Here is a 27,583-nt window from a genome sequence, read left to right as displayed (position 1 = left end):
CCGCCGCTGCCCCCCGGAAAAGTCGTGGAATCCCTTTTTTGGAATTTCTCTCCTCCCAATGACACTGTCAAAAGGACTAAAGACGGAACCTATGTCTCATCATCCGTGTTGCGATTTTGGGGCGGTACAGAGTACCCGATGTCTGTTGAACACTCGGGGCAGTCAAAAATAAAGCAGGCGGGGTACTATTGGACCCTCGCCTAGGATATGATAGCCGGGGTACGGTGCTGGTGGGTACTATGTACTCCGAACCACAGCGGACTCCATCCCATACTTTCACCCTTCAAACTGCTTAAGTTCAATCAATGGATGACGCTGTGCGCCTGTGGCAAGTTTGTGATGAGCTTGTCCCAATTCTGGAATATCAGGATTGTAGAAAATTTTGACGTATCGCTTCGCCATGGTCCTTTCAGGTCAATACCGTTGATCCTTTTACCACACAGCCGTCAAAGCTTTTCGTCTGTTCATAGATGGGAAGACTGCCCTTTTTGGGAACAGCGTCGACTGCCATATGACCGAATTGGTCGAGCACTGACGTTTGATATCTCTGGCAGTATCCCAATACGTGCTGCGAACGGTGTGATGGTATTCAGCAAAAGGATGCCAGTGACGCGGCACCACAGCACCTTGGTCGGATTATCACCAGAAGTACTAGGACGACTCGAAGCGCAAAACCAAGGCTGATATGATGTGGATGTGCCTTTTCTGTCAGTCATCGCCCTGATCGGTGCCCCGGCGTGATGACAATGACATCCCGCAGTTTCTGTTCCGAGGAGGCTTTTTTCGAACGACGTTTTCGGTCCTCCCTTCGCGAGAAGCAAATTTGAATGTATTCTTATGGATTGCAATAATCACTCGGTTCAAAGCATCCAGCATCTCTCTTTGTGATGGTGTTGTTCCTAGGAAGCGTGTGCTGGCACATGGAAATATTAAGGGGCATTCCAGCTTGACCAGATGTTTGGGTTTGAAGAGCTTTGTCCTCGAGAAGAGCTCTAATGCTGTGGATCCAGTATCAAACCGAGAAATTCAGAAATTAGGGAAACGAGAGCACATGCGACGGCATGTGGCTATATAACAAAGGCGCGATTAGTTCGAAGTTTACCAACCACCATGATTGAAAATCTTACCTGTACTTGTCTTGTCTGACTGCTATGAAACCTGATTGAAAGCAAGGGGCATCCATCAAGTTTCGTTACCCCCGCTTCGAATTCATGCCACCGCACATGTCGCTTTCAGGTGAGAATGGTATCTAACTGGCATGTTTATCAGCCTTCCACAAAGCACTCCCAGATATCGCGGGGAGTGATGACGACAAGCAGCGTAATTTTGGCTGGGAAGTTTGCCCAGCATGACCATCCTAGAGTCCACGGCGAGAATTTGTCTGTGCAAGTCTTTGCATCGTTTCCCCGGTACATAGATCCTCTGGCCTCTTACCTCGCAAACCAATGCTAGATATATACTCCACATATAGAGATAAAATTCGGAGAGTCTGAGATCCTAGCTTATTCCAAAATTTCATCGCAAACAGAATAGCAATCAATCATGTCTTGTAGACGCTCAAAGCATCCCAGTGGCTACCACATCCTGACACCGGTTGGAACACGCACACCAGCGGCAATTAAGACAAAGTTTTCTTCCAGAGCCACTCCTTTTTTTGACTAACCACACCTCACGCGCCGAAAGAAACCCAGAATTGAACAGGGATCCCTATGAGGCTCAATCACCCACCGTCGCCTTCTCACGAGCGTGTTTGCCGTCAACCACCACCCACGCTGTCGGCGTAGTAGTTTCGAGAAGCCTCAGTCCCCGCACATGGTCTTCCTTCAGGCTGCTTACCCCACACAAAGAGAGAGAGAGAGAGAGAGAGAGAGATATCTAAGGATACCTCCGGCCCGGCAACTGAGCATTACTTAACTAACCAACTAATAATTCACGAGGCCTGCAGAAAGAGTGTAGCACCCTTTCCCCCATGTCGCTCCGCATCCACATCTTTTTTCTTCTCCCCCGCAGATATGCGGCTACGTTGGTGGAATCGCGTCTTGTTGATCTAAGACATGTTGCATGCATTGTGCTCCGCTCTCGCAAACAAACAAGGTCTCCCTTCCCCCCCACGCGACGCCCAGTGCACACGGAGGATTCGGTGGGATGGTTGCCTGTGACGACCGCAATGCCGGACCTACATCATTATTGGACAGGGATAAAAGGACTTCCGGACCTCCTCGCAGCAGGCGGCTTTGTGCCACCGTGCCAATCTTGCTTTGGAATTTGCACCTTTATGTGATTGAGTCTACAAAAAAAGGTCCTCTTGAGAGGTATATCGATATATATGTGCAGTTCAAATGCAGCGAGAATGTAAGAAAATAAAATGAAAGGAACAGAAAAGGGCAGAGCCTTTACGTTGAAGGCAAATCTGACAGAAAGAGTTCACGCATTCAACATAAAGAAACAATCAAGATGAGGCAGAACCATGTTGTAAACGGGGCTCATGCCCGCAAAGTAGATCCCAGAATAGAAGTCAAGAGGAACATCCCCAGGAGTGTCACAAAATACATAGGTCTGTCAAACAGTATGTGATTGAAAAATATGTTTTTTTAAAAAGAAAAAAAAGAAAGAAAAGAAAAGAATGAATGAAGGCAAAAAAATGAAAATATCATCTCCGTGAAAAAATTTATCATGTTCGTCGTGATTGTAAATGGCTCTTTGGTCTGTTCCATTGATTGGCTCTCAACGCTTGTAAAGCGTTTTCCCGTCACTAGCTTGAGTGATATGGAAGTTGTCACAGCGAAGTCCTCGAAACTTCTCGCTTGGCCTAGCCACCAAGGTTTCCTCAAGCATTTGAATTGACAGCAAGCGGGTGGGTCTTTTCACGATCGACTTTCGTCAAACTCGGGCGATTGCAGATTAGCCCGTGTCGTCGTTCGATCGACAGCTTTTGCACACTCAGGTGGCACCTCCGCGCTTTGTGAATCAGGTTCCCTTGTCTTTCGATAATTTGGCGACCATGGTTCATCCTTGATGTCTTCGCGGATAAAACATTTTGTCCCGCTTGGCCTAATGGTCACGGCAAAGGCGACAGCAGCCAGCCGTCATAACGGTTGGCGGCACAGAGACGCTGGGAGAAAGACAACCTACCACGTATCAACCATGGGTCGTATGCCCAGCAGCCTTTCCAGGAAAAAGCGGACACAAAGCAGCTAGCCGCTAGTCCTTCGAGAAGATCCAAAGAATGCAACCTCGAGAAGCGCAGCGAATGGCTTGGAACGGAGGGCGAAGGGCGCACTACTTCGTGCCAAGGGCCCAGAGACTCGGACTCCACCCCGGCCATCCGGCCCCATTTATATGATCGTCATTAATATCTCTGAATAGACACGAATGACAACCATGGGGTGTGGTGGGATTCCGCTGCTTCGGGAAGAGGGTGGGTTACAAGAACCCGGATTCCGACAGCAATCTACTCAGCCAGAAGGGGAAGAACAGAGTTGTCAGCTAATAAGTTAAGACACACCCAGAATTTTTATGCGCCGAGGCGACTTTTGTTAGAAGGTTGACGCAGATAGAAATTGGAGGAAGGCCAGAACAGTCAGTGCATGGGGCAGACAGAGAGAGAGAGAGAGAGAGAGGATGGGAGATATCTCGGACTGGGGCCCAACCCAACCACGAGCACAATTTACACGGCGTGCGTTGTTGGCCCATGTGCCCTGACTTTGGCCAATCCCAAGGATGGGGCGCTGTTACAACCTTGCTGCAGTCTTCGCTTCGGAAACACTTGGCACACGTGGGCTTGCCATCCAATCAAGGGGAGAGTGCAAGGATGCTGTTTTGATGATGTCAAGCGGCGCGGGGAACACCGAACAGCAGCAAACAAAACGCAAGGCAAGGCAGGAAAAAAAGGGAAAAAAAAAAAAAAAAAAAAGGAAAAAGAAAAAGAAAAAGAAAAAAAAACCGAGAGTGAGTGTTCAATGACCGCCAACGGATAGAGCAAGTGCAAACATGGATGGATCGTATAATCTACCATACCTCGCAATTTTCTCATCTTCCCGTTCTCGAGGTTCGACCTCCAAACTCCGGTCGTACATCTCGTGCACATCCCCGGCTACTTGCATGTTACTCAAAACGTAGTCCTGCAGCTCCGGCACCGGCTGTAGCTGATAAGGTGTGTTCTGGTACTGCTGGATGTCTCGGATCACTTCCGCCGTCTTATAGCGCTTGCTAAAGTTTATAAGATCGGAGGGTGTTAAGGATGGTATTCCGTCTTCGATAAAGGTGAGATCGGTCAGGTATACGCCTAGGAGCAAAGAATCATCAATATACACCCCGTTAAACACGACAAAAACCATATACTCCAAGCCCAAGGGGAATCCAGAAGATTACCGAAAAATGGGATGCAAGGTGGTGTTGCAAGATGCAACGTCTCACGGTACTCTCCGAAGTTCTTAGTGCTGGCCATGAGCTTACGCATCGCCTCCAAAGTCGACGACGTCTTCTGGCTAACTTGCGACCATGTCCGGTTCAACCGGTGGATTGGCGCGGTTCCGAGAGCCGAGATGATCGACGTCAAAGTGGAGTAGTTGTTCATCTGCCGACATTTCTGAATGATTTTTTTGGTTAACATAGTGAATAGCCAAGAAGAGGAATGCTCAAGGTTAAACCTACCTCTGCAACCGTGACAAAATGCTTGATGACGACCATTCTTCTCTTCACATCCGATTGAGTTAAGATCATCTCTGCCACCCAATTTGTCAGCTGATTGGAGTGTAAGATAAGCGCTTTGACATTAACGGCAGGGTCCGGCTCATCGGGTCCGAGCTTCTTCTGCCATGTCTTATTCAAGCATTCTGTAGGTTTGATCTTGGCATATAGTCTCGATTCAATGATCGTAAGCTGCCTTGCGAACTCGGTAGGGTCGATGTCAAGGAATTTTATCTTCTTCATATTCTTCGGGAGAATAGGAGTGGGTGTGTGGGCACTAAGCGTAGGCACTAGGCGCCTAGCTGTGGTATCTAATCCGCGTATTCGCTGATCAATTAAGCTGAGCAGCTGAGTGGTACCGGGAGTTCTAGTATTTGTGACTGCATTTGTCACAAACGCGTGAATTCGTCTTAGCAACAGGGTGTTCGCATTGTCATTTGGTTCCATCCAATAAGTCTCTAACCAACTCTTAAGGATACTAACAACGCGGATCCGAATCGGGTTTTGTTTCTGCTCTGTCCAAGATTGCAATTCTGTCACATTCAGGCCTGACGGAGGTTGGAGAGTAAACCGAAGGACAAGCATTTCAAATAGTTCGGACGCTGTAGTGAATGATCTGTACGTAAGCAGGAAGGTGTCCTTGAAGGAAGGTTCCAGTTTATCGTGGCGCGTCAACTGCTCGACTAGTCCAGCCAATGTACCACATTTTACCTGGGGTACTTCAGACTTGGTATCATAGAATACCTCTCCTTCATGATCAAGACTTAAGAACCAAGGAGTCTCTTCAACATCTCTAATAGGCTGTTCTCGAGGGACAGGCTGTCCAAAGAAGCGCTGTGCCTTATCGAGAGTACGCTGCGGCTGTTCTATCAAATCTTCGCCATTTATTGGATAAGACGATGGAATACCGATAGACTCTGGCGGCACGCGCCTGACTTGGGACTCCGAACGCATCCGCATTGGCGCAGGGACATCCGATTTGCCTCCCGGAAGGTTTCCTGGGCTTTCCAGAGGTGACTGCTCCAATAACAGTGTGAGAGAGAACCCGATTTGAGACATATATTGCTCCAGTTGCCTCGTTATAACCTTAACATCATTAAGACGGGTATCGAGCGCATCGGATCGAAGTTCGGCCCATTCATCAGCCAACGGTGCCGACATTGCTTGGCAGGCTAGGACGAGGTCCGCGACACCGTCATACGCCCGTTGCTTTTGGAGACTAAAGTCTGCTAACTGCGGGTTTTGAAGGCTAGTGCCCAACGGAGCAAGATCGATTGATTCGATATGGGACATCCACGGCCGGAAAGCCTCCAGAATGCGAACGCAGGCGGCGCATACAGCATCCCCGATTGTAGCATGTCCGCCAGAGGTCACAATTTTATCCTTCAGACTAAGCTGCTTATCCAAATAACGACAGTTGGCAACCACCGCCTTTCGAAGATCATCAATTCGGTCAAGAAGGGCAGAATCAAGTGCCGTCGAAGGAGTAGCGCGGAGATCTCGGCCTAAATCGTGCTCTAGAAAAGCCGTGGGATCTTTATCACAGAGATTATTGTTTTGCCAGTGCCCTCCAGAAGTGCTACCACTGACGAATCCAGGCACCAGCCGCCGGATATCCTCTCCTTTTTGTTGCCTAGCTATATTAACATAGCCATAAACGCCGGAGAGGACGCCCTCGGCTTCATGAAGGCATTTCTTCGACGAGTCTGGAACGGGCCAATCTGCAGCCGCAATATGGGACGACAAGACCAACTTGGAAAATTTGGACATCATGTCACGGAAATGAGGATACAGCGCCTTGTTGGTAGAAATGATAGACGGGTTCCCCGAGTGATTATCGGTCGTACCAGAGCCTGCAGCCAGAAGCATTCGCAAGTGGTCTGAAATATCCTCTGCTCTACTCACGAATTGGGACCGGTCTCCTGCCAGCATCGCCTGTCGATACGCCTCAATAGCCTGACGCATATTTTCGACCAACGATGCCCACGATGGCGGAACCTGTGTGGAACCATCAAGAAAATATCGAGGGACGGAAGAAGAAACGGGGGCTGGTGCAGATCGTATACACAAAGAAGTCGTAGCCGCCGCGCCGAAGTGAGAGGTAGAGGAGTGCAACTGGGTCCCGGCGCTCCGTGGAGCCTGCGAATCAAGAAGTTTTGCAACGGGTGATGGATTTACTGAGTCTAAAGAGGTTGCAGGAGACACTCCATCAGATAAGCCCGAACGACGTCGTCTTGATAAGGACTCATTTGATGTGAAAAGAAGGGATTCACCTTCAGCTTCGGATGCAGAACCGTCATAATCATGCTCGTACCCACCGAGAGACCGGTTAACTAGGTCGATTGGCGCACGAGTGTGTTCAGGGACGTAAATATTCGTCTGATTCCGCGGTCCAGACTCATGGGGCGAGGTTGGCGTTTCCAAAGGAAGCTCCATTGTACTATAGCCCGTCAAAGTGTTGTAATAAAACAATCGCCCGTCTGCCGTAGCTTGGGGGATCCAATACGCTGCCTCTTCCTGAGTGGCAGGAGCCATGCTCTCGATCGGGAGAATGGATAAATCGTCTCTTGAATTTCCCTGCGAATCCAGGTCATCATCGTTATCGTCCTCATAGTCATCTTCTGTACCAGATTCGATACTTAATTCGGCCGCAAGATTGGCCCGATCACAGAAGGCGTCGGGGCCGGGGACAACAGCGCAATAGTTGCTTGGAAACCAACCACGAACGTCGCCGATAACACCATCCCACCACCCCGTTTCCAACTGATTCAGGACCTGTATGATGTCCCCTTGTCGGAAACTTAAGCTGGTGTGGTCATCCGAAGTATAATCGTACAGGGCTTTGACGTATAGCCCCGGTGGCGCCTCAATCGGAGACCCATAGCCTATAATTTTATGAATCAGCATCAAACCAAGCTATTTTAGCTGCGAGCGTAGTTTACTGTGTACCTTCTTCGGCCATTCCCCCCGTCTCAGCGCTAGAGTGGTTATCGGTGTTTCCGGTATTGGACATTTCTATGCAATGGGCCTAGATTTCGTCCTGCGAACGTACGTATGCGTGCGCTTTCAAGCGTTTAGAAAAAGCCGAGTGCAAAGGGATTTTGACCGAGGGCCACAGCGAACGAAGGAGCAGGCGGATAAATAATTCTTAATGGACCAAGCAGGAGAGCGCATGATTCGTATTCTGCCGTCTCTCAGTTGTACCTTCAACCTTTCATTGACTAACATCTATTCTGACATGTTGTCTCGCAATTTTGTATGCCCGTAAGAGTGTTAACAGAGTCCCCTGGACAGGTTTATACCACAGCTACGGGGAAAGCGTGGGACGAAGTAGGCACAGCAAACAATCACCGATAGGGGTATTTCTCCCCCCGGCACAACAATCGGGTTGACGATGGTCGATGTAGCAATTTCCGGTGAGATACCAGCAGCGTCGAGACGTCTGCTCCTCTCAGACGAGGTTGGAGAGAGGCGGATGGGGAAGAGGTCGGATCAGCCGATGTGCGAGGAACACGGGTGAGGATGTGGGGACGAAAAGCAAGAGATGGATCAGGGTATCACGCAAGGGAGAAAGGACCGGGTCTGGAAGGACGGAAATGAAGGCGGCTCTCAAGGCTAGAGATAAGATCAAAAGACGATCGCGAGAGAGAGAGAGAGAGAGTGAGTGAGTGAGTGTGTGTGTGTGTGTGTGAGAGAGAGAGAGAGAAGGAGAGGGAGGGAGTGTGTGAGCAGCCAGCCGGTGTTAATGGCAGCAGTCGGAGGGAGCCGTAGGAAGGGTTGAGTTTGAGGGATGAAGTTCAAGAGCGAAACACAAGCAATAATACGGCGGGTGGAGAGCGAGCGCGAGAGAGACAGGCGAGGAGGGGGGGAGCGTCACGTTTGTTACATAACACAAAGCTAATTGCTAACCGCCTCGCCTAGCCCGCAGTTGGTTAGTCTGGCTCGTGGGAGTTGGCTGCGTCGCGTGTTTTGTGCTGGCTCTGGACTCTTTTCTTTCCCCCCGAACTCCGTGACCATTCCAGTCTCGCAGTTGGGCCGGTGTTCGCCCGTGTTCGGAATGCGGTTCACCACACGCCCTCGAGGTCTTCCGCGTGTACGTGCCGTTGAAACAAAACGAGGACGGATTGCAAATAAAAAGGACGGAACTGACTATCTGCCCCTTGACGGCCATGCTACCGTCCACTCGCTGGTGGTTTTCTATGTGGAGCTGCCCCGAATGCGTTCTTACCCATGAGCTGGCCTCGAAACCCATGGTTCATCCTTGTTGCGGGTTAAATTGTAACTAACATGGCCTCTTGGGTTGCAGGCACTTTGGCCAGCTTCGCACACGATATTTCTGCTTTCTCTTTCTCTTTCTATTTATTTTTATTTTTATTTTATTTTATTTTATTTTTTTTCATTCTTCCTCTATCTTATTACTCGTTGCGTGATCTTGGATTCAGCAGAGATGATGTACTCCGTATCTATCATGTCTGCCGTTGCTCTTCGTTGGAGCAATCTTGTCCGAAATTGGACAATTGCCAGCAACCTGTACGCGGGGCCCCGGCTGTTCTCTTTTGGTCTGAAAACGGTTTACGAGTCCTTTCTTTTTTTTTTTTTTTTTTTTCGGGCTTATGGGTCGAGCATGGGCCCGGTAGCAAGGAGCTTTTCACCCCGAGAATCGAGTTCACGGCATGGTCCTCCGTGCTACCCGTCTCCTTGGTAAATCGTGCTTTTCCTCTATATTTGTACACATCAATAGGAGACACCCTTCGATTGAAGGTGGGTTACAAATACCCCCAGGATATTTACGAAAATGAAAGCCCGAGTGCATACCATTCTGCTCCATAAGAGATGTACATAAACTCGGAGTATCACAGTTATGGCTAATCATGGACCCCCCGGCTTGACAATCAGGACGTATGGCACCGAACCCGACCGAGGTTCTGGGAGGAAAAGAACGGGGTTTTAACCTCGATCACTACAGAACCGGACGATCTGGACAACGTGTGATGAACCTCACTCCTTGAGCTGCTCATATATATCATGTGAAGTGCCTGTCCGCCCGAGTCAATGGCACACCAACGTTGGGTTCAGCATGCGGAGCCGGATAATATGTTTTCTTCGGCATGTGCTTATATGCACCCCGCATCCGATTGAAGTCCTCACGTCCTCTTCTTGAGTATGATGCTAGCTTCATGCTCACCAGCCAGGTTGGAGGATATTGTAAGGCAGCATGTCTTAGTACTGATCCGGGCCTAGCGCCAAAGTGGTATTCAGAAATTCTAGATCTTCCCCTTAACAATGGGGTTACTTGATGGACAGAGCGTGAAACGCCGGAAAATCTTGTGAGATTGGGAGTGGGAGCGGGCCGGCTAGGACGACAAGGGCCGGACCGGCGGGTTGAGAAACAGGAGGCAATTTTAACGTCTGTGCTCTTCCAGGGACTAGAAATCTTTTTTAAAAAAGAAAAAAGGAAAAAAGGGGTTGGCGACTCGAAGTAACAGGGTGAATTCTCCCTCGTGTCATTCTGTGACTTTCTGATTGAAGAATTTGACTGTGTTCGTAAATTCTCTGAAAACTAAGCGGGGCGGAGAGTGGCAGTGAATCCATGATATTTTAAGGCTGAGGGCCTGCGAGCACCCCGCCCCTTATGGAAAACGTTTTCAAGCCGAAAATCTTTAACGTCTTACGGAGTACGGTACGGAGCAATGCTTGTATCCCATTCGACGATGGGAATATGCAGACAAGACCTGGTATTCCTAAAACGACTTGAGAACGCCTTATTGAACACGTTGACCATTCTGTGGATGATGAATGAGGTAAACTCCGTACTTGCCCTGGCGCAGAACCGGTTGGCCGTGGCCAAGCAGGAAAGATAGCAAACAGTAGGAATAGTAAGCAGCTGTGTCCTCTGTAGGGGTTGGAAATCGCCAAAGGCTTGTTTAATTACGAGTACTCCGTACATATGTAAAGATTGCGATCTGCATGTCCGGAGGACAAGGAGAGGCTAGCAAGATTGTTGAATTGCTTTCTCGAGAACCTCCGGAGTCCTCCGTACAACCCCAGTGACATATGCTTTGATGTGGCCTTCGCGCACATGGGGTTCCAAGGATATATAAAGATGATGTACCACTTAGCTATGGACGATGTAGTAGATATAGACTGCTCCCCCTCCCCCCCCAAAAACTACCAAACGAATAGATGTGCCCGCGGTCCGACCCAAGTCAAGTCAACAAAAACCACGAATAGAGCCTTAAGGACTGAGCAGCAAGAGTAGGTTAAAACAAGCGGGGGCGGTAAACCGAAAAAAGAAAACTAAAAACACCCATTCAACGATGGAACGACCCCTTATTTTTCTCTAGTTATTCTCCATCCCGGAGGAAGAATTAGTTGTTAGTTACACTTCAGCGGTCGTGGATTCCACACAGTAGGGGGGTATATTGCGCAACATGCTGGGACTTCAGAGCAGCAGAGCTCTTTACCTCTCTCCCTCCCTCTCTCTCTCTCTCTGTGTGTGTGTGTGTGGAGTATATAAATATACATCTCGAATCTGTTGACGCGCATTAAAGAACTGCCATTCTTATTCTAGTAATATTTTGTGTTCGGTGGTAGACCCTGTTTCTGATCGTCTGCCTGCAAAATTTGTCAGTGGCAAGGAAATAAGCAGTGAGGATCTTTGAGGCACCAACAAGCAACCTCCCAACACTCTCAACACATTCGATTTCAATCTCAATTCAGCCATGTTCCCTGTCTCTAACGTAGATGCTATCCGGATAAGTGATCGCAACATCAAAATCTATCCGCATAACTCTTTCCGGGTCACCAGGCACAATTAGAATGTTCTTAGGATAAGGGTCATTATGCTCAACCAAAGCTGAACGAATCTGTTGGATACCATTGACTGCCTTGGCCATGCTCTCTTTGCTGTAAGTGCAGCAGTTAATTGGCAAGGGTTTCGCAAGTATTCCATCGGAATTGCACATGGGAGGCCAGCATCTTGCCTTAAAGGTATCTAGATCATGACGAGCAAGGGCAGCTGGATTCAGAGACAATACATATCCATAGAACTGTGGCACATAGCCTGCATCATACATGCCATACTGCTTGAGGCTGCAGTAGGCCTGGATTTCGCAGCGAGCATGATTCAAGTCACGAACCCATCATCAGCATACCCGGGGTCTTTATTGTTGTGAAACTGGACATGGTCAGAAACTGATAGATTTGGGATGTAGCAATGGTCAAGGCACATACAACTTTCAGAACACGGGGCTTGTCATCATAGTTCACATAGAATATTGATGATGACTTTCATATTTTCAGCTATTTGATAAACTTGATCTTTGTGGGATCGATCTCAATCCTCAAACTGTCGTTGAACCCTTTCTCTTTCTCATAATTGTTACCCTCGGGGCCACGAGGCGGATCGGTGTGATCGGATATGATGGCGGTAAGAAACCGAAAACAAAGATAGCTAAACCTCCATGGTGGAAGAAGTGGGATGATGAAAGTAAAGTGCCGTGCCGCCCGTTGCTGTACCTCTCCCTCGAGGCCCGGCTCCATGACCTCCATCGGAATTAAGTTGTTCTTCCCACACGCCATGGCCAATGGACCCGTCTGATAAGTGGAAGGCCCACAGCACAGTTTCTTCTATCCTTACAGACTTATGGAGTACTACGCACTGTTTGGTCTCGCAATGATTGTCCAGCTTTTAGCTTGGTGCTCCAGCAGCCCCTCGCCACCGCTTCTTTTAAATTGCGTTTCTAGTAATGCATCTATCGTTCATTTGTGGTGCTGAATGGTCTAGAAGAGTGAGGAGATACAGCTCCTTGAAGAGGATTCTTTCAGCCACTACTCCGTACTCCGTAAGCTCACTGAGGCGGGTTATTAAAGCGGCCTGCCTCAAGCGCCACTCTGGGCCTAGTAAGATTGTAGCATTTTGGGAAATTCCAGATTCCCTCTTGATTATGAGGGGTCAGTATCCCATATATTGACGCACACATTCTGACCGAGATACTATGCATACAGGTTGTCAACGACGGGTGCGAGAAGGATACCTCAAATAGTCACGTTCATGTCATTGATAATGGGAGCCCCGACGTTAATAGAATCTTCACAGACTCAGGGTAAGCGCTCTTTAATATTTGCAAAGGCCGGATCGATGGCTAACACGCAACTCGGCTTTGTCTGGCTGGTTCCAGGATGTAGAGCGAAACTTATGAACATCAACGACCTTCTCGTGTATGTGAATGTTAATATCCAGTCAAAGATACTGGAAAAAAGGTGTACCATCCTTGGATGAGATATCATCAAGGGTTGCATCTTGAATTGTAGCTTTGTTGGAAGTAATAGCAGTAACAGTCTCAAGCACCTGAGCTTCTGTAGCTACGCAACAACACCAATCAGCAGATGCCAAAAATATGGGATATGATAGGCGTTGCTAGGAACTTGAATGGGGATTGGGGAGAGGACTATGTCCGTTGTCCTCTGGAATACGCAAGATATCGATATATTTGTAAAGGCCTGAAATCTAGTCATGGCGCCATATTCTAGAACCGTCAATATGCTCCATTTCTCTCTTTTCGAGATTTGCTGGTGGGGTTCGAAGGAAGATTGCTTTGTTATATTTACGTACTTTTTGAATTAAGGCTCGACTAAATAAGAGGGGGATAAATTGTTTTTGGCTGGGGGGGAGGAGCCTCTGCACGAGGAATTATTCTGTATATAACCGGGCTTGACTGGGTCAAAGGTGCATCCTTCGAGGTCAAATCTCGACAGCAGTCAAAATTCAGGCCCATACGGATTTCCCAGCTCCTAGTAAGAGTGTCATCGACAAAAAGGGCCATGTGGAAGGTAGGAGAACGGAGTACGGAGCACCCCAGATAGGAATAGAAAGAATCGGGAGAACGGCAGACTGGCGTTAGGTCAGATGAAACCATCCAACGCCGTGGTCTACTCCGTACAGCTGTGCCAAAACTCAAGGCTCAATGTAAAATTTAATCTAACTTAAGTGTGAAGGACGGTGGGCAGAAGACAACGAATGCGCGAGTTTCGCCACAGGTAAGTACCCTGTACGATGGTACAGACATGCTAGTTTTAGCTAGGCACCTTGGGCATATGTAGGATCCGTGGAAGACATGCGGCACAGAACAATCACTTGTTTGCTAGCTTGGTTCATTGCATTTTAACTCCGTAGTTACTTCATAAACATTATATAAATATTCAGAGCACAGAGTAAAAAGGTTTAGTTTGGAGGGCACTGTGTTGAACCTCTGGTGAAATTTTCTTTTTTTCCCCCCACCAACCAGATTGACAGGGGTTCCCCCCCACCAACAAACAAAAACGGCCCGACCCAGCGCAGAAAGGATCCAGGGGTTGCGAAAATTAAATGCCTGCCGGTGAGCCAAAAAAAAAAAATAAATAAATAAATAATAAAATAAAAATAAAAATAAAATAAAAACAAGGAAACCAAATCAAAGACGAATAAAGAATTTGATGGATAGCTAATTTACAGAGTAGATCTATGGGATTTCGCCGCCTTTCACACCTTGCTCAAGAGCCAGGGTAAAAGAGAGGGGCAACAGACACAGGGAAAAAAAAAAGAATTGCAAATTATGTCCTTGGTCTTCAAAGCGCGCGGTCCTGGGATGAATTGTTAAAGCGCGATCCTCTTTAGGGCCTTTCTTAACTTGAGACAGCCTTGGGGCCAATCTCTTTTTGGAACCATCGGTGAAGGCCAAGGGGGGCCTAACCATCCTAGCCTCTCGAAACATGATTCCATCTTGGCCGAGAATCCGAGATAATGCTCGGAATAAATGCTCTCCAGAATTTTCCATGTATACAGAGTTCGTACTCCGTAGGAAGCAACGAAAGTGAACACAACACGCATCAGCTTCCCCTCACATGCTTGCGGTGCAATGCGCGGCGCTTGTGTCTAGCCTAATCTATCTCCGACCAACATTTCAACCTTCCTTGGTTTTACGGAGTGGCGGCCCAATCGATTAGACAGCGGCAAATGTGATATCAGAACACTGAACACTCGGATCATGTATCTAGTGTGTGAATCTTCATGCAAGGGACACGTATTTGTGAACGGAGTACGGAGTACTCCGTACGGAGAAGAGTGATGCACTGACAAGAAGGCCTAGTCGTATGCGCGCATGCATCGACTGCTCGAAGTTCATTAAAAGCAGCGGCCTCTCAGTTCCTGGTTTGAAGAGAAACCCAGTCATCGCTTGATTGACCTTTCCGGCAGGTAACGAGGCCACCGCTGCAGCCCAGCTTAATTTCTCCACGGCTGTCTCGTGGTCGACTTCTTGAGGCAGGTTTGTTGGTGAGAAGAGGTCCAGAGCATGAACATCCTGCCAATTCTGACGACCACCAATTACGCTCCGGAAGAAAGAATCGATTGGGTGAACGACGTGGCTCGGAAGTTTGTCAAGTTGGCTGTGGAAGCTGTCAGAGGTCCTGCAGACAGGCCCAGCTTCAGGCGGTGAGGGTGGTAGTAAGGTACGTATTTGCCATGGTGGAATTGTGGGTCTGGCAAGAGAGGAAACTTTGGCGACAGATGGACGAAGCAGCTTTTCATTTGCTCTTTGACAAAATCCTTCGAGCGATAGCCTGCGTTTCACTTGGACCAGGCAGTCTCTATTTATTGGCGAACGAATCGAGGATTCGAGATGAGTCCAATTCGATTCTGCATGATGTACTCCGTACTCCGTACTCTGTATGATTTTGGGGATAGCACGCGATCTCGAAAGTGGCATACATTTGTGCACCGTACGAAGTGCAGGTTCAAGTCCCGGTTCTAGGTCGTCGTAGCAGCGGGATCTTCAGCCTTCACTTTTAAGTTCCTTTTACTAGTGCGAGGGAAGCGGCTGTCGGACGGGAAACCGCAAACTTGGAAATCGCAAATCCGAAAAGCGCAGAGGGTTGCTCCATCGCACTTTTGGTCCTTGAAGAACATTACGGATGTGGTTGTCCAGAGGATGCGATGCACCGCAGCCGATAGAGTGGTCGTGGTTTGGCCTATGGAGGACAACCTTCTTGCGATTATGACTCTGGTGGTCTTTCCACAGCATATACTTGGAAATAGTGAGGCGGCCGATCTGGCTCCCTGTACGCCAATAAAGGCTCCACGAGAGCTGCCAGGGAAACCAGCGTGACCGCTCAAGCAAAGCCCATTGACGTGGGGCAATTAGGACCAAATATCCCCGCAATCAACGCACGCCGGTGGTGTGTCGGCTTTGACGATGTTTCCATTGAGCATTGAGCGGAAGGGGACGAAAGGTGCTCTCTTCAAGCAGGTTCCTCTGCCGAAATACCACCAGTCAGACAGGGCTGCCAAGCGGCGAGCGCAAGGGCAGGGCAGCAGGGTCAACCCAGCAACACCAGATGGCACGCAGGGAAACACCCAAAGGAAAAGCCAAGAATTTTTTTTTTTCCCTTTCAGTTCCATTACATTTTTTGTACCGAATTAGCCAACGAGAAGCGCCGCTATGCTCGTTCGAAGCGGGACAGACGTATGTCCCATTACTGAGCCTTGTCCCACTTGCCCTTGAGCCAGAAATTACCTTTCACACACACCCCTCCCCGGCAGACGGCCCCAGGGTTAAGGAGCACGCAGGTAACTCCCCCTCGCTCCACGACGTTTGGGAGAGTGGGCGTGGTGGGGGGAAGACACCATCCTGGGCTTCCTTGTAACGAATATTACGGGCCACCGAACGCTCCACCGGCTGGGCCTCTCCAGCACTTTTGTGGGTTCTCCGGTAACCCCGCAGCCAAGTTGGTGGTCTTTCTTTCACCTCTGGCTCGCGACAGAAAGCTCAAACCGAGGTCGTCGTGGCAGCATCTCCCGAAGTAATGGGCGTGAAAACCAGAAGGGGGGAGTGAGGGGGGCAGAAAAATATATATTTCTCCCTCTCGATATTTCATGGAAGCAGGTCAAATGTCCGGGATCCGGTTGGTTGAATTTCTGAAAGAAGCAAGGCACAGCAGCCTGACCTTCTGCGGAAATGATGGGCATAATGTAAAGTTACAGGATACGTGGGTTGAAATATAGCGATGGATGGTTTCCTATTGGGTATCACCGCGTGTGCTGCCGGCATGAAGGGTGTATACCGTGTACGGAGCAGTTACCGGGGGGGGAGTGAAATTCTCGCCATTGGAGGGGTTGGGTTGAAGGTTTCGGCGGGGCAACAATGAAGTGGCTCACCCTTTCCACGTCCTGGGGGCTACGGGAGAACGAGCTCAGCCAACCACTGCCGCCGCCCTAGAGGACACGCGCTGAGACCCGGTGCCGGAACGGCCATTCCCATCGCAGAGTCATCTTACCGAACTTACAGAACGAACGGGCTCGTGTGGCTGGATAGTGGCTTGCCCTTGCAGGTTGTCGCCCGGCCATTGGCTCAGCCAGCCCTGGCCCAAGGGAAAAAAAAGATTACGGGTGAGACGCGTGTTTTTTTTTTTTTTTTTTTTTTTTTTTTTGGATGAACCTCGCACGAATCTCACCAAGGAGCAAAAATACATCCAGGGTTGCTTGGCGCACTCTTTCGGCAGGGGACGATTCAGTTTGGGCGTAAATCCCGGCATTCCGGCTAGAGTTGAGTGTGGGCAGCAATTGGTCTCCAAGGAGGATTGTCCTCGAACTTGCTTGGGGCAAAACCCGGCACCCAACTTACATTCCTCCCCTTCCACACGGAGTACTCTGTTTATTACCTGCACATGACGGAGGAGGTAAAGGGACCGAGGGCACAACGACTAGATTCAAACCAGCGATTTCTGCATAATTACGGAGCCGAGCAGTCCAGCACACACCACGTCTTTAGTCAAGGAATAATAACGGCCGCTTTTTTTCGTTTAGAGTACGGAGTCCGTACGGAGGAGAGAGACTGCGACACATTTTCTAAAGCACGTGATCAGACGCCGGTACTGTTGTTGTGTACCGTACGGAAAGCTTCGTGCCGTATCGTATTTTTGCGCACCCGGCGCGATGGCTGGTCTCGTCGGCGGCTGGGGGGTCTCAACTTACTCCGTACGGTGTACGGAGTACAAGCAGCCAGATTTTGTCCAGGTGCGCAATCTTCTGGCGGTCTGCAGGGCTTGGTCCCCTTCCCTGTCTCCAAAAGTAAAATACAAATCGGTCTCCATAAGAACCGTATTGTCCGCGGCTGGCATGTTATGTATGAGTGTCTCTGTATTCCGTACGGGCTTGTATACGAAGCTTAACACACCCTTATTACATTACATACAGGGGGGTGTGTTTCTCAAGGAAATACGGCGGGATGGCTCGTGCATTCTAGAAAGCGGTGCGTTGTCTTTAGCATTTCGCACAAATCAACCACTTTCCTGCAGTGTCGCTTGATCTGCCCCTCGCTCCCCTCCTTTTGTCTCCCCTCCGGTACTGCCACTACTTCCACGCCTACATCACCTTCGTCTCTCCCACTTCCACATCTCCCCATTATTTTTTCCACTCTCCTCCCCATTCTGTGCGTCCACGGCCGTCGACCCTCAACAACATTTTACTGTTGTATCATTCCTCACCGACAACACCCATCCTTTTCTCCTTATTTCTTCTTTACTCATTTGGTATTTATATATGCTATTCTTTACTTCACATGAATCTCTGACTTCTTCACCCCGATCAGCCCGTGGCCGGTCCCCCTTTTGAATTTTGACTTCCCACTCATTTTCCCCCGCCCAAGGAATGAACAGTTTCGAATCCATACCTTCTTCAACATCGTGCTCCTCCCAGTCACAGCGTGCGAGCGCAGACCAGTCGATAAACCCTATAGAACCTCCTATAGCCAAGTCCTTCGCGAGCTGATCTGCGTTCTCATCCGCTGCTGATATGGCTCCTTCCACCGCGACCTCGGCGAAGAAGCCCGCCACCGCACCCGAGCGGAAATACAAATGTCAGTTCTGTAACCGTGCCTTTAGTCGGAGCGAACATCGTAGTAGACATGAACGTTCCCGTAAGTTCATCTTCTTCTTCCCCTCCTCCCCACCATTCTCCCGTGTCGGAAAAGCCATCCCCTTGGAAGACGGAAGATTGTTATGCCCTTGGTTTCACTGACTCCCGTCTCCTCCCTAGACACAAAAGAGCGCCCATTCAAATGTCTAAAGTGTCGAAGCACTTTCGTCCGACGAGACCTGCTGCTCCGCCATGACCGCACAGTACATGCAAAGGATGGTGGCATACCTTTAGTGGCAGAGGGTCGTCGGCGTGGACAGAAAGCGGCCAATAATGCTTCTAATTCGAACTCCAATTCGAATTCCACTCCCGCAGCAGCACCAGCAGCAACGGCAGGGCCATCAAAACCATCAATCACAATAGATCCCGCCGCCTTGGAGCAAATTGAAGCGAGCAGCGATGGCATGGTTGATCTGGAGACGGCAGCGATGTTGATGACTGATTTCCAACACAAGGCAGCGGCCACGGTTTCCCAGGGTCTCGGTGGAGAGACTTCGGATCCGGCATACTCTCCTGATCATGGCGTGGTACTGGAACCGTCGGTGGGATACCTACCAGGAAACGCAACTTTACCACAGATGCCTTGGGATTCCTTTATGACACCCTCCGAAGTCAAGCCACACTCCATGGTTCAGGATTCAAAGCATCGGTTTTCGGGCTCCCACAGTCATCAAAGCCAACTCGCTTCCTCAAGCAATGCAGCCTCAGAACCCTTAGCCCCAGCTTTGCATTCTCTGGTCAGCTCGCTTCCGGTATCCGGTAATTCAACTCCAAACGCTCTTTCCCCTTATCCTTCGATGACTGGTCCCGTGTCTCCAGTAAATTATCGTCGGTCTCCAGGCCCAAGCCAGATCTTGACTCAACCAAAGCCACCTCAGATATCGAGCGACGCAGAGCGAAACATCATTATTGAACATGTTAGGGCCAGCGATGCGCTCGGGGCTCTACCTGAAACATTCCAACTGCCAACCACCACAGCCATGAATCGGTATCTGTCGACGTATTTCAACATGTACCATCACCATCTCCCTTTCTTACATCAAGGTTCTTTCTCTCCAAAGGATTCGTCGGCGCCGTTGCTCCTTGCTGTTCTATCCATAGGAGCCTTGTATACGTTCGAAAAGGAGCCCGCTTTCATGCTGCACATCGGATCCAAGGTGCTCGTTAATCAGTTCTTGCAACATAAGGAAAACTTCGATTCGAGGAAATGCCCCCTGTGGGCCATGCAAAGTACCTTGTTGAACATGATCTTCGAAAGCTGGAGCGGTGATCCCAAGGGACTTGAATGGACATGCTCGATAAAGAGCTTGCTTGCCAATGTGAGTTGAATTTATGTCTTGTACGGTGCTTTACGAGCCAATAAGCTAACATTTCAATAGATGGTGGCGGGCAATCGATATCAGCTGAAGCTTCGTATGGATGCACGAGGAGGCGCCCTTCCAACCCACGATGAATGGGTAGAAGACGAAGGTTGTCGTCGCACTTACTATGCTGTTTACGTGTTTTTTGGCATGTTGACACTCACCTTCAATCACACACCAGCCATGAGTTTCGACGAATTCGATACATTGGAACTTCCTTCGTCGGAGTCGTTGTGGAATCTCGAAATATCGGATAATTATACATGGCGACGTGCGCTGTCAGCTTATCATCCGGTGTCCTCACGAGAAGCGCATGACAGCTTATTCCGTGGTGAAACGGTTAGATACAGCGCGTTTGCTACACGAATTTTGATAAATGCGCTCTTCTTGGAGGTGTGGTATCACAAACGCAGCATCGAGGCGCTGCAAGATGTGGTCATGGGATACAAGCTTCGGCTTGCTCTTGACACCTGGGAGAACTCGCTCGATATTTGCGAGCCGGAGACCATCGTCGTTCCGGTCAGTACTCCACAGAAGGGTCATCCACTGATTTTCAACTCGATGGCTGTTTATCGTAACACGCGGGCCCGCCTGGAAGTCGACCTGAAATCCATCCAGGAAGCCCTTCGATATCATTCTTCTTACGAAGTCGCCGCTGCCATGACCGTCGCTCGTGATAAGGTTAAGAGATCCCAAGAAATGAACAAGGTCATCCAGCAATGTTTTGAATGCATTGAAATAGCTGCGATTCAAGGCCTGAATTGGGTTGCCACAGCTTCGGCGACAAACTGGAGTGTGGAACACCCATTGTGCGGTATGGATTTGATGGTTACACTGAGTCTCTGGCTGTACCGCCTGGAACATGATGAAGAACCCGCAAGTGATGGTGAACTTGTGCTCTACAACAAGATTCGAAACCTGTTTAGCAACGATTCAGTGGAGACTTACGGATCTCAGCTCTGCTCGACCGTTGCGCGGGTGTGGGGTAACATACTGGATGGTGTAGTGGTGTGGGGGTAAGTCTTCTCTTTAATTACTGAAGCCTGGGATGGAAACTAACCAGTAATGAACAGTATCACCAAACTCATGGGAGAAGCATTTAAGCTTCACGCTCAGGCATTAGTTGGCTACGAAGACTCAACTATGACAGTTTCCGAACATCCATTGGAGCCGATGCCGACCAAAGGCCTCGCGAGCGTAGGAACCGCCTACTAATTCGCAGCGAACCGCCGATCGTGGCGTCGGAATTGATTTTCTTTTAACTGATTTATCCTCCCTCTCATCTTCAATATATACTGGTGGGGCTTTAAAGAGCGGCGTTTTATGGGCTTTCGGTGCTTTGGGCGTGAAATTCCTCGAGCATTTGAGCAGCATTAATTTTTTTTTTTCCTCCCTTTCCTATTGCAAGCATTGTTACACGTCGTTTACGGTATTTTCGTCGCCTCGGTTGATGTCATTGAGTTTCTGACGCGTTCGGGATACCGGAATTTGTGGAAAGGTTTCTGGGAAAGATTGGCACGGGAAGGCGGCACGGTGCTTTTCTGTCGGGATGTTTTCCTCGTTTGCAACGCTTTCCTTTCCGCTGAGCATCTGGGATTTGATTTCTCGCTCTCCTTAGCTTCTGCTGCTTTGTTGGTTCATAAAATCTGTTTCTTTCTCCTTTTCGTCTTCTTCACCTTTTTCTTCTTAATATGTCTTGATTTGTTTTCTTACTGGTCCTTTGAAAGAGAGAGCACACAGGAGTCCGGTCTGGTTGCGTTGATTGTGTTGATGGGTTGTTAACAAGGGCAACACCCCTACACCAGCTGGTCCTGAGTGTTTCCTCGAATCCTGGCTGCTTTTTAAAGCTCCCCCCCCCGGACTGCTTAATCTTTAGTGCTTCTTTTGCTTTTGAATTCCTTTGCATAATGCCTTCTTCCACTCTGCTCACACGGGCCGAGTCATTTGTCAGACTGCGTTTTGTTGCTGTTCTGCATATTATTAGTTCTGCTTTTGTTTATCCTCTTCATTTTAGCGGCCTTATTATTCCGTCGATCTAATTCTGTTAATTTCGCCTTTATCGGGATATTTTGACATCGTCGCTCCTTCTTTTCCTGAGGTCTTTACCTGTGCTAGTTTGACTTCTGATCATCGAGTGTTTATTGTGTCGTTGTGATTTTTGCATTCTCTAGATCCTGTTCGGTCGCCCGCTAGCACTCGATACTTCTGATTTCGCAGCTTATATCCCCTTCTGTTCCAGGGCTCTTCTTCGCTTAATTCCGATGCTGTCTGCCGAGCCCTATTCTTAGTTTCGTGTCTATACATGCGTTTTTGAATCGAACTTGCCTCTTTTTATTTTTGTCTCTGTGAGTGTGTTTTTAACGCTTTTGTGTCTTTTTACGTGACTCTCCGCTGATCTGCTTAATCAATTTGATAGCGAACTCTTTTTTAATCTTCTTTTCGTCCGCTTCTTGCAGTGTACAATATCGCCCAGGTTTCTCCGACGTTATCGAGCATGCTATAGGGGTTTAGTTTCCATCCTGTAGTCCATTTCGCTGGTATGGAGTAATTTCGATGTAAAATTTGAGGAATGGGAAAGCGTATGCTCTCAGCGTAACCATGTGGAATTGGATCGAAATCACTGCTAGAAAGGCTATTTCACGACCTCTCCTATTCCCGTCGCTACATAGCCCGCAGCATCAACAGACGTAACGAAGTACTATATATCATAGGAAAGTGTCCGAGTCCCGGTCAACCCCGAAAAAGGCCTGCTCTGAGGTGAACTCAACAGTTCAAAACAAACCGACTAGCTACTTCCCCTGCGCCAAAAACAAACGATCTCCTATATCACCTAGACCAGGCACAATCATACCTTTCCCATCAACCTCCTGATCCACACCCCCGACCCACACCTCCACGCCGTCTCGCCATTCATTCGCCGCCCTGACCAGGCCATCGTGGCTCCCCAAGACGCTGAGAAGAATCACCTTCTTCACGCCCCATTCCCTCAAGGTCTGGATGGCGGCTGCTGCGGTCCCGCCGGTGGCGACGACGGGGTCCAGCAGGATGGCCAGATCAGCCGCTGATTCGCTAGTATCGGCGCCTGAAGTGGTGCGGTGGAACGGGAGGTTGTTGTAGTACTCTACCGGGTGTAGGGTAATGGGTTCGCGGAAGAGGCCGAGATGGTGGATGGGGACGGGGTGAGGGAGGAGGTCCTGGATGGCTGTGAAAATATTAGGTCAGTTAGAAAAGGAATTCCACTTCTTCTTTTCTTTTCTTTTTTTCCTTTTTTTGAAGTAATAGACAGGTGCTAAGAGGAGGCTTCTTTAGTTTCTTTCTTGCCTTGAAGCATTCCCAGACCGGATCGTAGGATCGGGATGAGGGCGATTTTGCTCGGGTGGATTATTTCAGCGGCGTAATTATATCCGAGAGGAGTGGTTTCCTACATGTAGATTGTTATTTTGGTTGGTTACTGTTTCATGGAACCTTTCTCCCTTCCTTCTGGGTGTTATGGTCTGCTCACCGTGCCATCTGCTGTAGCTTCTAGACTGTTAGCAAGGGCTTCGCAGCCCAATATTGTTGAAATCTCCCTAACGAGGAAATTTGTCTCTCTAGCTGTGGTCTTGGTGGATCGAAGTTGGGAGAGCTTGGCTCTCAGGCATGGATGACGAGAAACCCGAATATTACTGGGAAGAGAGGCAGACATGGCGGGTTTGCAGAGGCGATATTACTGGGCTTTAGCTGCTCTATGGACAGGGAAGAGATGCAGGATGAATAAAAAAGACTAGTACTCTGCGCATTAACAGCTTATTTTGGCAGACAATAAAACAGCGGATTCAAGGGCATTAGTTAGTATCCGATAGCTTTGCCCGGAGGACTCACGATCTCGTCGCTATGTTGAGGCTGGATGGAGCGTGTTTGTTGACGGGCGGGCCAAACGCGGGGTTTACGGATTAAGCTTCGGTGGGCGGAGAAAGCTACCAGTTATTTATCTTATCTGATCGAATCTTACCACCCTGTACCGAACTTTTTGGCTTGGCCGTTTGTTACGGGGACACTCCAACAACTCCACAGCACCATCGCGAGGATCGATACTTAAGACTGGACGTCTCGCTAGCAAAGGCGAGAGCCTCTTCTGCTGGCTCTGGCTAGAGACAGCCAGATCCAATGTTAATCATTGAGAGCACATGGAGACAGACACATCGGGGCAACGGCCGTCGGACCTGCGGCCGAGAGATGAAGAAACACCCACACGGGAAGAAGAAGATATCGTACCGCCTACCGAGCTTGCCATCCCCGAGATTGAGCAAGAGCACCTCAGGGAAGAAGAAGAACGCGAACGACTGAATGAAGAAGCATTCAGGAGAGCTGAAGAGCAAGGAGCACGGCTCTCCGAGGTTGCTGTACCAGCTCCTGTCGAACGAAGACCGTCGCACCGGGAGCCGTGGGCCACATTAGAAAGTGCGGAATCGAGGGTTTCCGGGCCCCCGCCCAGCGTTATATCGTCTCAAGTCCCCCTATCGGAGTGCGCTACGAAGCTGTACACTGTTTCGTACCTGATTTTCTTTTCGATATTTGGTGCCTTGGCTAGAGTTGGGCTGGAGGCGCTTACATACTATCCCGGAGCACCGGTGACAACTGGTGTGCTATGGGCAAACGTGGGCGGGTGCTTGCTGATGGGGTTCTTTGCTGAGGATAGGAATATTTTCCGCGAAGAATGGGGCCAGCAACAAAACACCGAGAAGCATGGAAATGGCTTTTCGTCAGAGGAGAACCAAGGAGGAACGAGTCCTGAAAACAATCTCAAGCTGCATAAAGCGGTCAAGAAGACCATACCACTTTACGTTGGTTTGACGACTGGGTTCTGTGGCTCGTTCACGTCCTTTTCCTCGTTCATGGGCGACGTCTTCCTCGCATTGTCGAACGATCTCCCTAATCCGAATACGGGTTCGATTTTACCAAGAAACGGTGGATACGGCTTTATGGCAGTAGTTGCCATTATTTTATATACGATATCCCTTAGTCTATCATCGCTAGGTTTCGGCGCTCATCTCGCTGTTGCCCTGGATCGGTTTACTCCAACGTTGCCATTTATTGTTACGCGCAGAATCGTTGATCGGTCCATGGTTGTTCTAGGATTTGGCTGTTGGCTTGGAGCCGTGTTTCTCGCAATCTGGCCTCCAGATCGACATAACGGCATCGATCAGAATTGGCGTGGTAGAGCCGTTTTCGCTACTGTGTTTGCACCGCTAGGTTGCCTCTTGCGCTACTATGTCTCATTATTCCTCAATGCACGGATCCCGGCTTTCCCTCTTGGTACCTTTACGGTCAACATGCTCGGAACGATGATTTTGGGGATGTGTTTCGATCTGAAGCACGCAGCCAACGTCGTTGCAGTGCCCGCATCTACGACAGCTTTCAGTGTCGGCCGTCTTACAGGCTGCCAGGTCCTAAATGGGGTGCTTGATGGCTTTTGCGGATGTACTACCACTGTAAGCACCTGGATCGCAGAGTTATACAGCTTAGAGCTTCGACACGCTTATCGTTATGGCCTGCTGACAATTGGCTTGGCCTTATCATTTTTGGTTGTTATTATGGGATCTATGAGGTGGACTGTAGGATTCGCAGTGCCCGTTTGCTGAAGGGGTATTGATATTGATATGCTCCTAGATTTTGCGGTTGGAATCATCAAATATCTACCCTATATTTCGCTAAGGTATCAGATTGTCAGGAGGACTATTTTGTTGTCTCCAAGATAATAACAAAAAGCCATTAATGTGCAAATCCAGTGTCATATGCTATATCATTTCAATTTCTCGTGTGCGTCTGATAAATAGTCATCGAATCATCAAAGAGAGTTCAGGGCCCAAGGATTGGTTTCAAATCGCCAAATCCTCCTCCAGCTCTCCCAATCCCACTCGGCTGGCACTCGTCTCATTCCAAGCAAGCCTTCTAGCCTCTCCACTGCTACCGTTGAGATTATTGCGTTCCTCTAGGATCCTATCCTTATTGTTGACATCCCGCATTGGCTGCTTTTCCGCAACTGCACGGGCACGAGTACGGGCCGCGATGGCCTCGAGCCTGGCGGCTTCCTTGGTGGCATTTCGTTTTTGAGCGGCTGGAATCCGAACGATTAATACAACGAAAGTCCTTGCATTACGTAGTGCCCGAGACAAACCTTGCCAGAAAATCCAGTATAGCCCCATAGTTATCGCTGATAAGCCGATAAATCCAAACATGATACCCAATTCTCGGGCCAGTGGGGCGGCTGTATAGGCCGGGTAAACCGTGTTACCTGTGCCATCGCTGGCAGTGAAGTCGGGATGGTCTATCATCTTTTGTTTCTTGTTTGCGCTGGTCGACGGATGACGGCTCCAGTGGGTGATATCTTCGCAGTATTTGCAAACCACAGTTCAGCCCAGCCATGTATATGTGTGTACTCGTAGATGTCGGGTGTATTTATGTGGAACAAGTTATTCTTCAAACCACCTCGATTAGAATTCAATTTATGTGTGCATTCTGCAGGGTAACAGGCTGTAAAGCCATGCAGTATAAAGGGATTACCCCTAAACCTGGGAAGACAGTGGTTATAAGTAAGATGCTAACACATTATCTGGTTCGCTGCCCTATCGAGGTCTGTGCCACGCATCTTGGTCCGCTGCAAACGGACAAAGAAGCGAGTTAAAATCATCCTTTTGGTTTGAACTAGGGCTCAACGTCGATAAATGCGGATGTTAGGAAATTCCAGACTTTGATGGGATACAAATGTCAGCCATCTTAATTTATTTTTATTGTTTTTTTTTTCTTTTTTTCTTTTCTCCCCCGACGGTGATCGCTCAAGCATGGCGATTGCTAGATATACCGGCTTTTAGTTGATCCGAGCCGCCTGGTCGACGTCCCACTCCATCCTCTCGTCCCGCTTCAAGTTTCTGCATTTCGTTGCTCGACGGAGCTGCATGTCAGTATCAACCAACATGATAATGCACCAATTTGCTTTCCACACAGTCAATCCTTATAGCTATTTACCCTTAGCATCTAGGCGTACTCCTCTGATGGAGTATGAGCTGTGAGCTACAGTGTATACTTTCATGACAGGAGGCCAAGCTTCCTTTCTTCCGATCCTGAATGTGTGAGAATACCCTAGTTACGATGGATTATCCATTACCAGCCTGTATTGATATGTGCTCTTTGAGTTCCTATCAGTCAGTTTGGCCTATCGAAATAGGATGGAAACTCCAATACGCCGTTCTCCTCGTGGTGGATGGGCTATGTAGCTCTGCTTCGATATATCTTCTGCGTACGGCTATATTCCCAGCTTTTAAAGTCCAATATTCAGGATGGAGATACCCATATATCTGTATAGCCTGATCCGGCGAAAAATGGATATACCCCCAAGAGCACTGTATAACTCTGTTACACCTGACTCTTTGATCTTGGCACGGAACCTGCCATGAATTTGGTGCCGCTCTATGCCATGGAGCTCGTTGCTGGAGTGCACTTGTTGTCACATAGGTCTGTAACCAGGGCACTATGTCTGTCATAGATTCCATGAAGAACACAGCAAACCCTCGCTTGTTTTAATGGCGTTCTATAGACACATGTG

The 27,583-nt window shown here is 48.9% G+C and overlaps 8 protein-coding genes across 9 annotated transcripts; 2 read left to right on the top strand and 6 right to left on the bottom strand.

The window, feature by feature from the left end:
* Positions 1–2,258: 2,258 nt before the first annotated feature.
* On the bottom strand, positions 2,259–8,451 carry D8B26_007891 (uncharacterized protein). Of its 2 annotated transcripts, XM_066125670.1 has the most exons (5): positions 7,639–8,451; positions 6,963–7,574; positions 4,654–6,872; positions 4,018–4,588; positions 2,259–3,451 (listed from the first exon to the last, which is right to left on the bottom strand). In XM_066125670.1, the coding sequence occupies exons 1-4, from the start codon at positions 7,700–7,702 to the stop codon at positions 4,286–4,288; spliced, it is 3,198 nt and encodes a 1,065-aa protein (XP_065981754.1). In that variant the 5' UTR covers positions 7,703–8,451; the 3' UTR covers positions 2,259–3,451; positions 4,018–4,285. The 2 variants fall into 2 exon arrangements, with proteins under 2 accessions (XP_065981754.1, XP_065981755.1); XM_066125671.1 differs by lacking the exons at positions 6,963–7,574; positions 7,639–8,451 and having other exon boundaries at positions 2,259–4,588; positions 4,654–6,902.
* Positions 8,452–10,728: 2,277 nt separating this feature from the next.
* Positions 10,729–11,631, bottom strand: D8B26_007890 (uncharacterized protein). The gene is made up of 2 exons (XM_066125669.1): positions 11,361–11,631; positions 10,729–11,304 (listed from the first exon to the last, which is right to left on the bottom strand). The coding sequence occupies exon 1, from the start codon at positions 11,583–11,585 to the stop codon at positions 11,406–11,408; it is 180 nt and encodes a 59-aa protein (XP_065981753.1). The 5' UTR covers positions 11,586–11,631; the 3' UTR covers positions 10,729–11,304; positions 11,361–11,405.
* Positions 11,632–11,991: 360 nt separating this feature from the next.
* Positions 11,992–12,270, bottom strand: D8B26_007889 (uncharacterized protein; the record flags this gene model as incomplete). The annotated part of the gene is made up of 1 exon (XM_066125668.1): positions 11,992–12,270. One exon carries the CDS (start codon positions 12,268–12,270, stop codon positions 11,992–11,994), a length of 279 nt encoding a protein of 92 aa, XP_065981752.1.
* A 1,919-nt stretch (positions 12,271–14,189) lies between these two features.
* D8B26_007888 (uncharacterized protein) lies at positions 14,190–14,504 on the bottom strand (the record flags this gene model as incomplete). The annotated part of the gene is made up of 1 exon (XM_066125667.1): positions 14,190–14,504. One exon carries the CDS (start codon positions 14,502–14,504, stop codon positions 14,190–14,192), a length of 315 nt encoding a protein of 104 aa, XP_065981751.1.
* Positions 14,505–18,161: 3,657 nt separating this feature from the next.
* On the top strand, positions 18,162–22,507 carry D8B26_007887 (uncharacterized protein). The gene is made up of 4 exons (XM_003067367.2): positions 18,162–18,641; positions 18,761–19,959; positions 20,020–21,017; positions 21,075–22,507. Exons 1-4 carry the CDS (start codon positions 18,518–18,520, stop codon positions 21,214–21,216), a joined length of 2,463 nt encoding a protein of 820 aa, XP_003067413.2. The 5' UTR covers positions 18,162–18,517; the 3' UTR covers positions 21,217–22,507.
* A 75-nt stretch (positions 22,508–22,582) lies between these two features.
* D8B26_007886 (uncharacterized protein) lies at positions 22,583–23,873 on the bottom strand. Its single transcript, XM_066125666.1, has 3 exons — positions 23,504–23,873; positions 23,341–23,422; positions 22,583–23,203 (listed from the first exon to the last, which is right to left on the bottom strand). Exons 1-3 carry the CDS (start codon positions 23,684–23,686, stop codon positions 22,791–22,793), a joined length of 678 nt encoding a protein of 225 aa, XP_065981750.1. The 5' UTR covers positions 23,687–23,873; the 3' UTR covers positions 22,583–22,790.
* A 294-nt stretch (positions 23,874–24,167) lies between these two features.
* On the top strand, positions 24,168–25,622 carry D8B26_007885 (uncharacterized protein; the record flags this gene model as incomplete). The annotated part of the gene is made up of 1 exon (XM_003067365.1): positions 24,168–25,622. One exon carries the CDS (start codon positions 24,168–24,170, stop codon positions 25,620–25,622), a length of 1,455 nt encoding a protein of 484 aa, XP_003067411.1.
* Positions 25,623–25,758: 136 nt separating this feature from the next.
* D8B26_007884 (uncharacterized protein) lies at positions 25,759–26,315 on the bottom strand (the record flags this gene model as incomplete). The annotated part of the gene is made up of 2 exons (XM_066125665.1): positions 25,759–26,098; positions 26,159–26,315. 2 exons carry the CDS (start codon positions 26,313–26,315, stop codon positions 25,860–25,862), a joined length of 396 nt encoding a protein of 131 aa, XP_065981749.1. The 3' UTR covers positions 25,759–25,859.
* Positions 26,316–27,583: the final 1,268 nt, after the last annotated feature.

Source organism: Coccidioides posadasii, chromosome 4 (genome assembly GCF_018416015.2).
Source record: "Coccidioides posadasii str. Silveira chromosome 4, complete sequence".
Taxonomy (NCBI): domain Eukaryota; kingdom Fungi; phylum Ascomycota; class Eurotiomycetes; order Onygenales; family Onygenaceae; genus Coccidioides; species Coccidioides posadasii.
This window is presented reverse-complemented; position numbering and strand designations above follow the sequence as displayed.